We start from the raw sequence: 14,674 nt of genomic DNA, 5'->3' as shown, positions 1-14,674 counted from the left end.
ATCACATCCAGGCCGGGCCAGGCCGGGGCCGAGCTCCCTAGACTCCGGCCTAGCACGGCGCCTCGGCCCGAAAGGCACAGTCTATGCCAGGCCGGGCGGTGCTCTGGGCAGGCCCCTTTTTAAATTTTTTTTAAAAAATATATATACAATATAAAAATATATATAAACAAGAAATTATTTTTGTTTAAATTGATATTTTGGTTAAAAAAATTAAAATTTATAAAAATAATTGTAAAATAACAAATATTTAAATTTATTTTATATATTTGTAATATATTTTTGAAAAAAGAAAAGAATTCAAATCGTTTTTTCGTCCAATGGACCAAAAGCATGCCTAGGCAGACCTTGGTCCTTCTCCCCAGGTGATCAGACTCCAGGCCCAAGGCCAGTCTTGGCTTGGGCCTGGGTTCCGGCCGTGTCCCGGCTAGCACAGCCCAAGCGGACTGTGCCATGCCGGGCTAGTTGCCTCTCCTTGGCCCGGCATGAATGCTGCAGTAGCCGTGCCGGGTAACGGCCCGGCCCACAGTAGTGCACGGGCCGCCTGGCCCGTTTTACACCCCTACCTTAGTCTGAACTCAAGTCCCATTACCTCGGATTCGAATCCAAAATTGTCGCAAACAATCTCCAAACCCTACCACTGGGATTATCAATGGCTTTCTGACATCAATAACCATGATACTCAGTAGCACAAAACACTTTATTTGAGGAAAAGATTTAGAAGTATATGAGAAGGATCAGCAGAACTAATCAAGCATAATCTATGACGTCGGTGGATTTAATATTTTCTGGTTTAAAATTTTGGGTTTCAACTCACTCAAATTAGTAGGTGGTCACTTTCCAACTAGGCTCTAAAATACTGGAGAGTTCCATCATTATTTCCTTACCGAACACCTCTCAAACTTAAAAGCCTGAACATGCATCCAATTGGAAGTTGCTACAACAAGAAACTTGTACTGATAAACGATAACAAAACAAGGTCTCTTTCCATCATCTGTACAGCAACTTGCGATTATTAACATGATTCTATCACGTTCCAGTAGGAACCAAAAAAAATGAGCAAAATGTTATGCATTTGATCCAGCTTTCGCATCCAAGTTCTGCCGGATCAATATTTAGACAAGTTAAAATTTAGAATTTCGTACATTTATCTGAAATATTAATGTGTTAGAATATTCATATCAGCTAACACTCTATTAAGATGGTAACACTCTATTAAGATGGTAATGTTGCTTTCTACCTGCTAACTTGTCTAGAAGCTTTACAAACATCCATTCCTAATACATTGTAGGAATAACAGCAGTTACATTACCATATTTGTGGCCGTTTGTATAATACATGAGGTATAAGTTGTAATAAACAATAAAACCCCATCCAAAAACAGTTAAAGGCAGAGGAAATTCATTGTTGCAGATGTAAATAAGTTAATGGTATCTAAAGTGGGAGGACATCAACAAAGCTTTTGGATTCGTAAATAATATAACTGAAGAGGTCCAAAATATAACTAGCATTCTATTGGACTGAATCAGTAGAAAGAACTATCTACAAAAATTGATACTGCAATGAGCCAGCACCCATTTATACATTCAGTTATACCTCGCCAGGAGTATCATGAACAAAACTTCCGCTAGTCATCTACACCATTCAGTAGTCAGGATCTGCCCCTTGTAGTTTTAACTTCTATGTAAAAGAACCGATTGAAGTGCCATAGTCCTCCAATCAAACTGCATTTATTATGATAGCCTTTATTAGATAACGATCGACAACAAGCACTAAAACAATAAGCATGAATATCATTACGAAAACAACTTAAAAGCTAAATCATGGATTTAACAGATCGTACTTTTCTCCAAGTTGTTTCTCACATTGCTGGGAATCTGTTGCACCTGTTTACATTGAACCGCCGACTTTTGTGATAGCTTTTGCTCCTACACCATTGAACACAAACAATACAATGAAGTTTCTTCTTCCTGTCTTTCCTGGACCTAATGCAGGAGGATAGATATGTTACCTGATCGTGAACACGCTGCTGAAAGCTCCCAAGTCGTTCCATTTGACCTTCATAATACTTCTTCCTCTTCAGACACTGAAATGCCGCTATGATATCCAAAGCACACATGATTAGATGCAGATATTACAACATGGATGGTGTCATTTGTAGCAACTAACCACTTCTAATGTTTGTTGACACAAAAGGGCTCTGCGTATGGATTGTGCCAAGCGTGCTAAAAGTTGGCACAACACATTATGTTTGAAACTTAAATGGCATAGCATGACATGATAGTTGTAGTTATAACTCTATAATTTGTACTTTAAAACCTCAGTTTCCTAAAATGTTGTATCTTCGATTTCTTCCTACCTTGTTTGTTCCTTGCCCTGGTGAATTCCTTTGCTCTCTCCACTTCAATATCAATCTTCTTCTGCAAGGTGATCTCCTTTTGCCCGAGAACTTCTAGCACCTGCACATAGATGGCGTTAGTAATTGCTATATATCAAATCAAAAATATCATTTATGGTGAGGGATTATTTGTAAACTGTTAAAAACCAAGAAAAAGGTACATATTCCTCAAAAAAGTCCAGAGCAAGCACAAAACTCACTAGATAGAGTTAAAAATGTTAGTTCCTTCTCCAATGAAGAACAAATTGCATCTATTTCAGAGTTCATAGAAACTATGAGCATGATCAGACTTTTAGCAAAAAGATAAGGTAAAAGGTGACATTCACTTGAGATCTTTTTAGCCATGAAATTTGAATTAGAGTCTTGTAGCAAACCAACAACAAGATCACATATCATACAAAGTTTCAAGTGAGCTAAAATCAAGTTACAGGGTGAAAGAAATGAAGGTCATATATTTGTTATTAGCCTGGGATATTGCATGAGTTTCCTGAAAAACAACTGCAGATATTCTAGATACTTTCTTCCAACAAGTCGTTGAGTCGTCGTAAGTTGTAAGGACAGAAAATAATACAATGTAAGTATTCTTAAGAAAATCTGTCAACCATCATTACAATACTGTTAGAATATAATCAACTATAGTAGTAATACCTGAAGACGCTGTTTACCATTAAAATCGTGCCATTTTCGCCAATCCGATGGTTTTAAAATGCCTCAGAAAAGTAAAATTAGTGATCTGTACTGAAAAGGGAAACAGTTTTCCAGCATCCTCTTACACGCCCACAATGTGCTTTGCATTATGTCCCTAGTTCAGACTATCTTGAACCTTGAGAGAAAAAATCTTCTCATAAAACAATCATGCAAGTATTACCAAAAATGACAAGTTACAGCAGTAAAGCCAATACCCTATCAAACTAAATTAGCTCGAGTCGTGTCCATGTTTTCGCCCGTACTTTTTCCCTGAAAAGTTTTCATTATTCTCGTCAGATTCAGAAACCCTAGTTCGATAAATCCTAACCCTAAACTTCAGATCAGACACAAATAATCCTCATTTTTCCTCTTCAGAAGTTCTTTCACCATGTTCAAGAAATCCAAAACCTCTAATCAGCAACTAAAAGATTATTCTCCAAACAAGAATCTTTAAACCCTGCAACACTTCCTTGGCAATCCACTAAATGCCTTGACATTATAGCACCACAGAGATCTTCAATTAAAACCCTACCTTTAAATCTTACCTCAAAAGTTAAGAACTTTTCACTTCATCATACTCTGTCCTTTCTTGATCATGATTTAATATCAGATAAAACGACCAAAGGGGAAAGTGTAATAAACTGATCCTATAGCAACCACCTTATCGGTTAGGATGGCTATGGGAGATGATGTAAATTGGATACCTGATCCAGTTGCTCTCCGATGAAGCTGGATACCGCTGAGGAAGAGTAGAATTGGAGATGATGGGAATTGGTTCCACAATTCCAATTCAATCGGTCTTCAGCTTGATCGGGACGAGATGAGGAAGATCCAGGGATAGAGAGGAGTTGAGAGAAGAGGAGGGATGAGTTCTAGTAGAGGAGAAGAGGAGGGAGTTAGAGAAGAAGAAGAGGAGAGAGATAATTGGGGAAAAAAAAAGGGGATTTTATTAATCTTCTGCCTGTCTCATTACATCGTTAGCTTGCTATTTATACTCTACTAATTTCGAGGACCACATTGTAAGAGTTACAATGGACAGGGATATGAAGGTAATTGTATTTAAACCATATGAGCCTTAGTGGGTTTAATTCTGTCTCATGCTGGATCCCTCGCTTGGGCCGGCCCACACATAGTCCAACCCGCATCCGAAGCTAAATGCGGATTCGGGTCCCATCGTAACAGTGAGAAGGTGCGAACCCGGTATCCGAACCGACCCTTTCCCATTGATCGCACCGTTGCGGCTCGGAGGCGGATTTAAGTGAGGCTACAGTGAGGGAACACGAGCCCAAAACCCGATAAGCCGTCTTCTTTACCAATCGCGTCGCCGCCATTGCTTCGCTTGCCATGGATCCTCTATTGTCTCCTCTGGTACCTCTATTTCTCCTACTCCTATGCTTCCCCCTTCGCGGTCATGGTAGCACCATGACAATCCCCTCCCCTCAAAAACTTCCTTGTCCTCAAGGATCAACTCCGGGGAACTGGGACTTGAGGAATTGATAATCCTCCCAAGTCGCCGATTCCTCCGGCAAGTTGCTCCATTTGACAAGCACTTGAGTCGCAGCCTTGTTGCCCCGTCGAACCACCCGTCGGTCCAGGATGCTCTCCGGTTCCGCCAGTAGCTGTCCCTCCTCGCCGACCAACGGCACGGTAGGCGAAACAGGTCTCCCTGTTGTCGGACTCCTCTTGAGAAGGGACACGTGAAAGACAGGATGAATTTTTGACCCTTCTGGGAGTCGTAAGCGGTAGGCGACCATTCCGATTTTCTCTAAAACTTCGAACGGCCCGTAATATCTCGAGGTGAGTTTCACATTCTTTCTTATGGCGACTGTGAGCTGACGGTATGGTTGCAATTTGAGATATACAAAGTCGCCAACTTGGAACTCGCGGTCGACCCTACGTCGGTCAGCGAACTGCTTCATGCGGTTCTGAGCCAGTTGTAGATGTTCCTTGAACTCGCGGGTTAACCTTTCTCTTTCCTTTCCCCAATCCTGAAGTACTCCCACTGAGCTCCTAGATAGGTTGTCGGTCATGTAGTTTGGTGGTGGTTGCCCGTAAAGAGCCTGATAAGGAGAGGTTCCCAGGGAAGTATGATGGTTGGTATTATACCACCATTCTGCATGTGCCAGCCACTGATGCCATTTCCTCGGGTGTTGGAAACACAGACACCTGAGGTAGGTCTCCAAACACCTATTTAGTCGCTCAGTCTGCCCGTCGGTTTGGGGATGGTAAGCGGTGCTCATGTGCAGTTTGGTACCAAGTAATCGGAATAGCTCTTGCCATAACTGACTTGTGAAAACCCGATCTCGATCTGAAACTATTATCTCTGGTAGCCCATGCAGACGGTAGATTGTATCAAAGAAGGCTCGGGCCACTTCGATGGCAGTATAAGGGTGAGTTAGCGCAATGAAGTGTCCATATTTAGTCAATCTATCCACTACCACCAGAATCGAGTCTTTGCCGTCTGACTTGGGTAACCCTTCTATAAAGTCCATACTGATCTCACTCCAAGTCCGTGTCGGAATGGGTAGAGGTTGAAGTAATCCAGCGTACTTAGAGTTGTCCGATTTGTTTTTAATGCAGACCTCGCACTCTTCCACCAACTTCTTCACATCCTCCCTTAACTTCGGCCAATAGAATGCTTGCTTGATACTCTTATAAGTATGGTGCCTTCCTGAATGACCTCCTAGAGGGGAGTCATGCATTTCTTTTAAAATTTTTCTCTTCAACTTCTCATCACCTCCAATGTACAGTCGACCCTTGTATCTAATAAGTCCTTGCTGATAAGTGAAAGGTTGTTGATCTGTGGGTTGTATAATGAGGCTGGCAGTCAGCTTCTTGCAGTGGTCATCCTTTTCGTAGCTCTTGATTACTTCCGAGACCCAATCGGGTATAACCCCTGTGATTGCTTGTACTACTCCTTCCTCAATCCCTCTCCTAGATAGCGCGTCGGCGGCTCGATTTTCTTTTCCCTTCCTGTATTGTATGATATAATCCAAGCCCATAAGCTTGAGCATCCCTTTCTGCTGGATCGCGGTGTTAATCTTTTGTTCCAGTAGAAATTTCAGGCTTTCATGATCCGTCTTTATGATAAAAGGTTTTAAGCTGAGGTAGTGGCGCCATTTCGTCACCGCCATTAAGATAGCAAGGAACTCTTTCTCATAAGTCGAGAGTCCCAGATTCTTCTTACTGATTGTTTTGCTCATATAGGCGATAGGTCTCCCCCCTTGTGCTAAAACTGCCCCGAGTCCTTGGCCGCTAGCGTCTGCTTCCACTTCGAAGGGTTTTGAGTAGTCGGGCATAGCTAGAACAGGTGCTTCCGTCATTGCTTTCTTTAACCTTTCGAATGCAAGGGTGGCTTCCTCGCTCCATTTAAAGCTATCCTTCTTCAAGAGCTCCGTGAGAGGCTTACTGATTACTCCATATCCTTGAACGAACTTCCTGTAATAGCCCGTAAGCCCTAAGAACCCTCTCAGTTCCTTAATAGATCTGGGCAGTGGCCATTGGAGCATTGCTTCTATTTTGCTGGGATCAGTCGATACTCCTTTTTCGGTGAGGACATAGCCTAGATAATCAACCTGTCTTTGTCCAAAGAAACATTTGGATCGTTTGGCACATAATTGATTAGTCCTGAGCACTCCCAACACTCGTTTTAAGTGTTCCGCGTGCTCCTCCAAGGTCTTACTGTATATCAAAATATCATCAAAGAAAACTAAAACAAACCTCCTCAAAAACTGGTCAAAGATCTCATTCATTATGGCTTGGAACGTGGCCGGCGCGTTAGTAAGTCCGAAGGGCATGACTCTGAACTCATAATGGCCGACATGTGTGCGGAAGGCTGTTTTCGATATGTCGTTTGGGTGCATTCGGATTTGATGATATCCTGACCTCAAATCAATCTTCGAGAAATATTTAGCCCCCCCCAGTTCATCTAATAAGTCTTCGATGATCGGAATTGGGTATTTGTCCTTCACAGTGAGCTTATTCAATTGCCGGTAGTCGACGCAAAACCTCCAGGTTCCGTCCTTCTTCCTGACCAAGAGGACAGGTGAGGCGTAGGGGCTACGGCTGGGTTGAATAATTCCGGTTTCCAGCATCTCTCGAATCTGCCTCTCCATCTCGTTCTTCTGTTCAAAGGTGTACCTATAAGGTCTGATATTCACTGGTTGAGAATCGGGCAGCAGCGTTATTCTGTGATCCTGGTTTCTAGTTGGGGGCAACCCTTGAGGCTCCTGGAATATATCCCAATATTCTTGCAAAACCATTTGAATAGTCTCAGGTATGTGTTCCTCCTTTCCTTCCTCTGGAGGGATCCACTGTGCCACTGCATAGCAGCTGCCCTCTTGGAGTTCCTGCTGTATCTGTTTGGCTGTAATGTTCCGCAATCCTGCCTTGTCAGGCATCCCCTTTAAGTGGATTTTCTTGTCACCCTTTGTAATGATAACCGTGTTAATTTCGTAATCGAAAGTGACCGGACCATGTGCTCTCAACCAGTCGATCCCTAAGATCATGCTAGACCCTTCAAGTCGTATCACTCTCAGGTCTGCCGAATACTTTTCACCTTGCATCTCCCAGATATAATTGGTGCATTTGAGCTTACTCAACACCTTTTGACCATTAGCTACTGTTACTAAGAGTGGTGTGGTCGTTGCGATGCTAGCCTTGGTCTCTTTAGCTACCCCAATGTCAATAAAACTATGAGTGCTCCCAGTGTCCACAAGGATGGATAAAGTCTTACCCTTGTTCTCTCCTTGTATTTTGATGGTATCTTGGCTATCCTCAGCACTCAAGGCATGAACTGATAACCCCAATTCTTCTTCTTCTTCAACTTCAACCCCCTTTTCTCCTTCTATCTCCTGCAAACTAATCTCATCATATACTTCTGTCACCTCTGGGTTTGCTTGTATGGCATTCACTGCTTGCTGCTTACAGATATGGCCAGGACTGTACTTGTCCCCACACTTGAAGCAGAGACCGGCGGCTCTTCTCTGCTCGATTAGTTGCCGGCTAGGGAATGCCTTCTCTGTAGTGAACTTGGGTTGGTTCCTGGCGGTGTCGGAGTACCTTCCAGATGTTGCCGAGCCAATTCCCTTGTAGTTGCTTGGAGAATTGGCGATCCCCTGTAACCGAAGCATTTGTTTACTCTTTTTCATCATAGCCGCCATGGTTTGTTCTTGTAGTTTGGCTTGTTCGAATGCCTGAGCTAAGGTTCGTGGATATAACATCTTGACAGCAGATCTGATCTCATCTTTTAGCCCACTCAGAAAGCTCGAGAGGAAATAGTTCACGGAAAATTGCGAATCAGTAGTAAGCAATCGTGCCCTTAAATCCTCAAATTGCTCTTGATACTCCTCTACTGTTCCAGTTTGCACCAGTTTGTTAAATTCCTCCACCACATCCACCGATCCTCTAGTATCAAACCGCTTGCAGATTTCTTCGGAAAAATCTGCCCAATGGACCATCTGCTTTTCTGCTAAATACCCTTGAAACCAGGTATCAGCCTTATCATCCAAATGCATGGCTACTAACTCCATTTTCTGATGTTCCTTAATACTATAGAATTCGAAATATCTCTCACATTTTCTCACCCAACTTCTCGGATTGTCATTCATGAATATAGGGAATTCTAACTTGGGAAATGGAGTTTGGAACCCTGATCGATTGATGGTAGGTTGTATATGATTATCTTCCTTTGTGTGAGAAATAAGTGGAGTTGGCAATATACCTCGTTCATCTATACTAATTGAAGATGTAGCCCCTCTGACGGATGTAGCCTGTGGTATGTTCACCAATAGATCCATAATCTGTTCAAGCTTCTTCGAGGTGTTTGCAGAATCTTTCTTCCAATCTTCATAATGAGATTGTCCTTCAATACGTATCGCCTCCATACGACTGGTAAGTGATTCAAATTTCCTCTCAGTCCCTGCAGTTAACTCTTGCAATTGTTGCTCCAATGCATGAACGTGTTCATCGAGCAACTTTAAACGGGTTCCTTCGGCCATTGTTTTGCTAATAAATTTGAACCTGTTACCTTTTGCAGACCCAATTTTGATCAATATCTGGCGGGATCCACCTGCAAGAAGGTTGCAGGCACCAGGTGGGAACTTCGAACAGATGGCGGGCGTTTAACTTCCCTGCCAATTCTGTGAGTTCAAGAACCGGGGAAGGTTCTTACAGCGGCCCCCTTTGTCCAGGGTCACCCAGAGGCGACCCTAGCAGCACGGGTAGCTGCGTCGCCTTCGGATTCAACAGTTGTACAACCGGAGTCCCTGCGGCTGCGCCGTACCGATCCCTGGGATCTAAACCGCTCTGATACCAGATTGTAATAAACTGATCCTATAGCAACCACCTTATCGGTTAGGATGGCTATGGGAGATGATGTAAATTGGATACCTGATCCAGTTGCTCTCCGATGAAGCTGGATACCGCTGAGGAAGAGTAGAATTGGAGATGATGGGAATTGGTTCCACAATTCCAATTCAATCGGTCTTCAGCTTGATCGGGACGAGATGAGGAAGATCCAGGGATAGAGAGGAGTTGAGAGAAGAGGAGGGATGAGTTCTAGTAGAGGAGAAGAGGAGGGAGTTAGAGAAGAAGAAGAGGAGAGAGATAATTGGGGAAAAAAAAAGGGGATTTTATTAATCTTCTGCCTGTCTCATTACATCGTTAGCTTGCTATTTATACTCTACTAATTTCGAGGACCACATTGTAAGAGTTACAATGGACAGGGATATGAAGGTAATTGTATTTAAACCATATGAGCCTTAGTGGGTTTAATTCTGTCTCATGCTGGATCCCTCGCTTGGGCCGGCCCACACATAGTCCAACCCGCATCCGAAGCTAAATGCGGATTCGGGTCCCATCGTAACAGTGAGAAGGTGCGAACCCGGTATCCGAACCGACCCTTTCCCATTGATCGCACCGTTGCGGCTCGGAGGCGGATTTAAGTGAGGCTACAGTGAGGGAACACGAGCCCAAAACCCGATAAGCCGTCTTCTTTACCAATCGCGTCGCCGCCATTGCTTCGCTTGCCATGGATCCTCTATTGTCTCCTCTGGTACCTCTATTTCTCCTACTCCTATGCTTCCCCCTTCGCGGTCATGGTAGCACCATGACAGAAAGCTACTACTCAAAATCAACTCTAGGGTGCTTCGATTCCTCACATTGCTTCAGATAAAGCATAAATTTCCAAGATCAACTCAAATCTCTCGCCCTTTCCTCGGATCCCCAAAACCAAGCTACCAAATTCAACACACTCCTACCCTCTTCAATTCCTAATCTTACATTAACGAAAATAACAGGAAAAAAATTAACAATTTCTCAGACATTAACGATTCCTACCACCTGATTCGACGAGAAAAGAAGATTAAAGAAGCAATCAAGAAAACAAACGATAAATCTACGAAAAAGGAGAATAACCTGCTTCAATTGCTGCGAAGAGGACACAGGAGACTCGTCCCTACACCCACCAAAAAGCTTCGAAAACATGGCGCAGAGGATCGAACGAGGAGGGAGAGATCAAAGGAAAGTGATGACGAAGAAGAAGAGCTACGAGTAATTAGAACGAAGAGCCCGAGCGGGAACAATAAAAGAAAGGGATAAAAATAAACTCCGTTTATTTATTTACCCATTCTCCTTTCCTTATTTAGTTTTAATTTTTTTTTCCCATGTCCGATTCGAATTTCCATTTCCTTTTTATTTTTGAATTTCCTATTTTGACCTTACTCTCTATTGATATTTGATACGCTTCTCCGAGTGGCAGGTGGAAATAACGTCATTGTCAGGGGTAATTTCGGCCAATGAAAATGCAACAGCGGGTTGGTGATGGTAGTGGTGGTGGGCCATATGGCATGTTCGTGGGTTTTATTTCACTTTTTTGTTTTTTTTCTCTCAGAATTAGTATGATAGTGATTATTTGATTAGGAAATTAGGAGTGTGATATGGAATTTTAGTGTATCTTTTAAGACGAAATATATGGAAACAATTTTAATAAACGCCACTGCATAAAAACATTGGGTTTCACAAATTTGTTATTGGATTCTTTGGGTTGTTGGGTTCCTTGCACTAAAATTGTAACTTAGGCTAATACACGGAAATATTCTTACTTACATAAGTTGTTAAATTTTCTCGCAGATAATGCAGAGCACATGAATCTCGAGCATCTTTGCCAGGTTACGAGCATCTCAAAAATGGCATTTCACTGGAATTGTTTACACCCTGATGCTTTACCAGAAGGTGAATTGTTTACGAGCATCTCAAAACTGCAGTACTGGAGGGCTACTCATGTAAATAATCAGGCGTCGGGCGCCAAAAAGAACTCAGAAACCACCGAAGGTAGCTGGACTTGTGGCAGATGCAACAAAGTAAAAGAAAAACCATCCAATCCAACAAAGTAAAAGAAAAACCATCCAATCAGAACCGTAGACAATCTGCGTGCATGCGCCAAAAAGAACTCAGAAGCCACTTAAGGTAGCTGGAATTGTAGTAGATGCAACAAAGTGAAAAGAAAAAAAAAAACCATCCAATCGGAACCAACCGTAGACAATCTGCGAGCATGCGGAAAGGAAAGGCTTTCTCCCACAACAAGAAAGTGTTACTTTCAGTGAACACTTTTACGCCTTTACTCGAGGCTGAGAACAAATGCTATAGTATGTAGATGCCGCAGAACTTGAAGCAGCAGTTCTACGTGTTTGTTGTTCTAATATTTAGGCCAGTCGGAGCCTCTAGCAAAGGAGAGAGAGAGAAAGAGAGAGAGAGATGAACACTAAGTTCTTGATAGCATCAGAAGCTTAGCCTTATGCATTTGCAGTAAAACGACAGACACGAGCAGAGTAAAATTGTTTGCTCTACTACAATTGCAGATAATTTAGTAGATTACCGACTATTTCATTAACACAAACAACTTATCGCAGGCACTCCTATGTAAATAAGAGTACAACACACAATTTTAACAAGACAATACAAGGATCGAGGAGGTCCCAACGGTTTTATTTTCTAGCGACAAAAAGTTTCAGATCCAAATGAGCAGCTTCCCGGACTGTCAAACATATCCCTGCACTTGTATACCTGGTGCATCCTGACATGAAGTTAAACTACATTTAGTGTAATGGTAATAACTGATGGAACTTGAGCAAATAAAGGCTGAGGTGTCTTCTATTGGAGAAATGGGGATAAATCTACAACCATTTCGAATAAATGGCATATATCTCATTGGATAATAGAAATGGAAGTTCAAAATCATCAAGAGAAAACACTGTTCTATTGCAGTGACTTGTCTGATCACTGCTCTCAAAACTCTTTTCTACAGCAAAGTGCTAAGAAATGCGTCTCATGAGTGGGCAATTCAACAATAACAATATTTTCCTTCTTGCATTTTCGTGAATATCACTTTCCTACAACTGTAGAACACTGGCATACAGACCAAAAGAAAAGTTCAAATTGAGTCAAGTATTTTATATGGAAAATAATAAGGCATATTGCATCTACTTCTCTGTAAAAACCTTTTTTTTTTCTTTTCTTTTTTGGCATTCTTCCACAAGGCACGATCCCCATTAGATATATGTTTGAGGAAGACCTATCCCTATTAAATATTTGAATCAGAATGCAAATGAAGGACACACAATGCTTGTAAAGTTTCTGAGATCAAAGAAAAGGCATAAACTAAAACAGCTATAAATGATTTAAGTGAAGACGAACAAACTTCGCTCCAGTCTACGAATTCATTATCAAGTATCAACAATATCAGAATAAGATTCGTCAACTAGTAGAGGATCAAAAGAGAGGTTTTGCGATTATTCTATCCAAGATGCTCAATTCATGCGACTCTAACCACTCAAACAACAGGACTACTCATTTGGTAACACCCAGAATATCTCGAGGGCATAATTTGGCACATTGACAGCATTTGATGCAACTGGATTTGAAGTTTTCACCAACTACAATTTCAAATAGCCTTATTAGTTATTGGATTGCAGCAGATAATATGCCCTAAGAATTCGACATTTCCATCGCTAACAATTAGGCAAAGCAGCATTTCCAATCAGTCTAGAATCAGCTAATAAGATAAAAGTTTTCACCTTGAAACCACAGGAGGAATCTCAAACGCAAATAAGAGTAAGTGAAAAAAGGGAAAGGTGCCACCTTTAAGCCCTATGCCGTCGAAGCCGACGCGATCATCCCCGTCTTGCGCGCGTAGGCGAAGATCCCCCCGGCCTCGATCACTGGCCCGGCATCGCCGATCGGCTTGAGGCGGTACTCCCTCCCCGTCGTGTGATTGATGAGGACGCTCTTCTCCAGATCGACGGTCACGACGTCCCCCGTCGTGCACTCCTCGTGCAAACCCTCCGTCTCCACCTCCAAGGGGTACACCTCGCCCGTGGCAACGGAGTTCCGGAAGAAGATGCGCGCGTACGACTCGGCGACGACGGCGCCGACCCCGGCGGCGCCGAGCGCGACGGGGGCGTGCTCGCGGGAGGAGCCGCAGCCGAAGTTGGCGCCGGCGACGACGACGGGGAAGCGGCTGGCGGCGGCGCCGGGGGCGACGAAGGGGACGGGGTACGCGGCCGAGGGGAGGCCGCAGAAGGCGTGGGAGCCGAGCTTGGCGTACTCGTCGGGGTTGGAGGGGACGAGGGTGAGGTGCTCCGCGGGGATGATTTGGTCGGTGTCGATGTTGTCTCCGAGGACGAAGCAAGGGCCATGGAAGAGGGTAGGAGAGGAGGGGGAGGAGGAGGAGGAGGAGAGCGCGGCGCGAGGGGGGAGGAGGAGGGGGGAGGGGGCAATTCGGGAAGAGGCGGCGAGGATGGAGGAGGGGTGGTTCGGGAAGGGGGAGGGGTGGTAGGATGGGAAGCGGAGGGCGGGGGCGAGGCGAGGCGGAGGGGCTTTTTGGGAAGCGACGGAAGTTCTGGAGATTGTGGGTGAGGGTTTCGCCGCCGCCGCCGCCATCGACATTGGTGGGGAGAAGGAGATCCGCTGCTATCGTATTCTTCACGCCGCTGCTAAACTATAACTTCACACTGGGCTAAAAGTAGCAATTTTACAAATATACTACTGGGCTCAACTCACTCAGGTTCGGGTCTGATTGGGCTATTATTCCATGAGCTTCAAACCTCGGGAAATGGATCGGTCTGGCCCATCCCAATCCATCTGAATTCGACTACCAAAGCCGAAATTCGTAATCCAAATTCGAACCCGAATCCGTTGGAATTTGTAAAAATTGATATCCAAACCCCCAAGCCCAATCAAAATTCAAAATTCCGAACCCGAAGCCGAAACAATAATTTCTCTTTACAGTATTTTAAAACATATTACATTAAATCAAAATTTTTAAAGTACAAATTCAACATATATATATATATATATAGAGTCCGGCTGGGATACTGTCGACAGCATCAAGGGCTTGGTACTATCGAGTTTTCCATCGTTGATTAACTCTTTGATTATTTTTACCCGTTAAATTATACTATTCAACCAACCACCCACTCAACCCTAGGAGGTCTACTTCATCCTAATCGTATATTTTTCAATTCAAGAGCTAAAAAATTAATAGCACCAATGACTTGGTGCTATTAATAGTATTCCAACCTAATTTATATATAT

General features: G+C 43.3%; 2 protein-coding genes across 5 annotated transcripts; both read right to left on the bottom strand.

Annotated features, from left to right (window-relative positions):
• Positions 1,286-10,992, bottom strand: LOC109707741 (vacuolar protein sorting-associated protein 32 homolog 2-like). 3 transcript variants are annotated; one of them, XR_002215569.1, is made up of 7 exons: positions 10,499-10,992; positions 3,298-3,352; positions 3,044-3,218; positions 2,357-2,456; positions 2,009-2,094; positions 1,841-1,925; positions 1,286-1,721 (listed from the first exon to the last, which is right to left on the bottom strand). XR_002215569.1 is itself a non-coding variant. In XM_020229256.1 (5 exons), the coding sequence occupies exons 1-5, from the start codon at positions 10,565-10,567 to the stop codon at positions 1,717-1,719; spliced, it is 345 nt and encodes a 114-aa protein (XP_020084845.1). In that variant the 5' UTR covers positions 10,568-10,919; the 3' UTR covers positions 1,328-1,716. The 3 variants fall into 3 exon arrangements, 1 of the variants encoding a protein (XP_020084845.1); XR_002215570.1 differs by lacking the exon at positions 3,298-3,352 and having other exon boundaries at positions 10,499-10,974; XM_020229256.1 differs by lacking the exons at positions 3,044-3,218; positions 3,298-3,352 and having other exon boundaries at positions 1,328-1,721; positions 10,499-10,919.
• Positions 11,852-14,090, bottom strand: LOC109707740 (3-isopropylmalate dehydratase small subunit 3-like). 2 transcript variants are annotated; one of them, XM_020229255.1, is made up of 2 exons: positions 13,220-14,090; positions 11,852-12,145 (listed from the first exon to the last, which is right to left on the bottom strand). In XM_020229255.1, the coding sequence occupies exon 1, from the start codon at positions 14,024-14,026 to the stop codon at positions 13,229-13,231; it is 798 nt and encodes a 265-aa protein (XP_020084844.1). In that variant the 5' UTR covers positions 14,027-14,090; the 3' UTR covers positions 11,852-12,145; positions 13,220-13,228. The 2 variants fall into 2 exon arrangements, with proteins under 2 accessions (XP_020084844.1, XP_020084843.1); XM_020229254.1 differs by having other exon boundaries at positions 11,852-12,155; positions 13,220-14,089.

This window comes from Ananas comosus, linkage group 3 (genome assembly GCF_001540865.1).
Source record: "Ananas comosus cultivar F153 linkage group 3, ASM154086v1, whole genome shotgun sequence".
In the NCBI taxonomy this organism is placed as follows: Eukaryota; Viridiplantae; Streptophyta; class Magnoliopsida; order Poales; family Bromeliaceae; genus Ananas; species Ananas comosus.
Note: the sequence above shows the minus strand (reverse complement) of the source record. Positions and strands in the feature narration are given on the sequence as shown.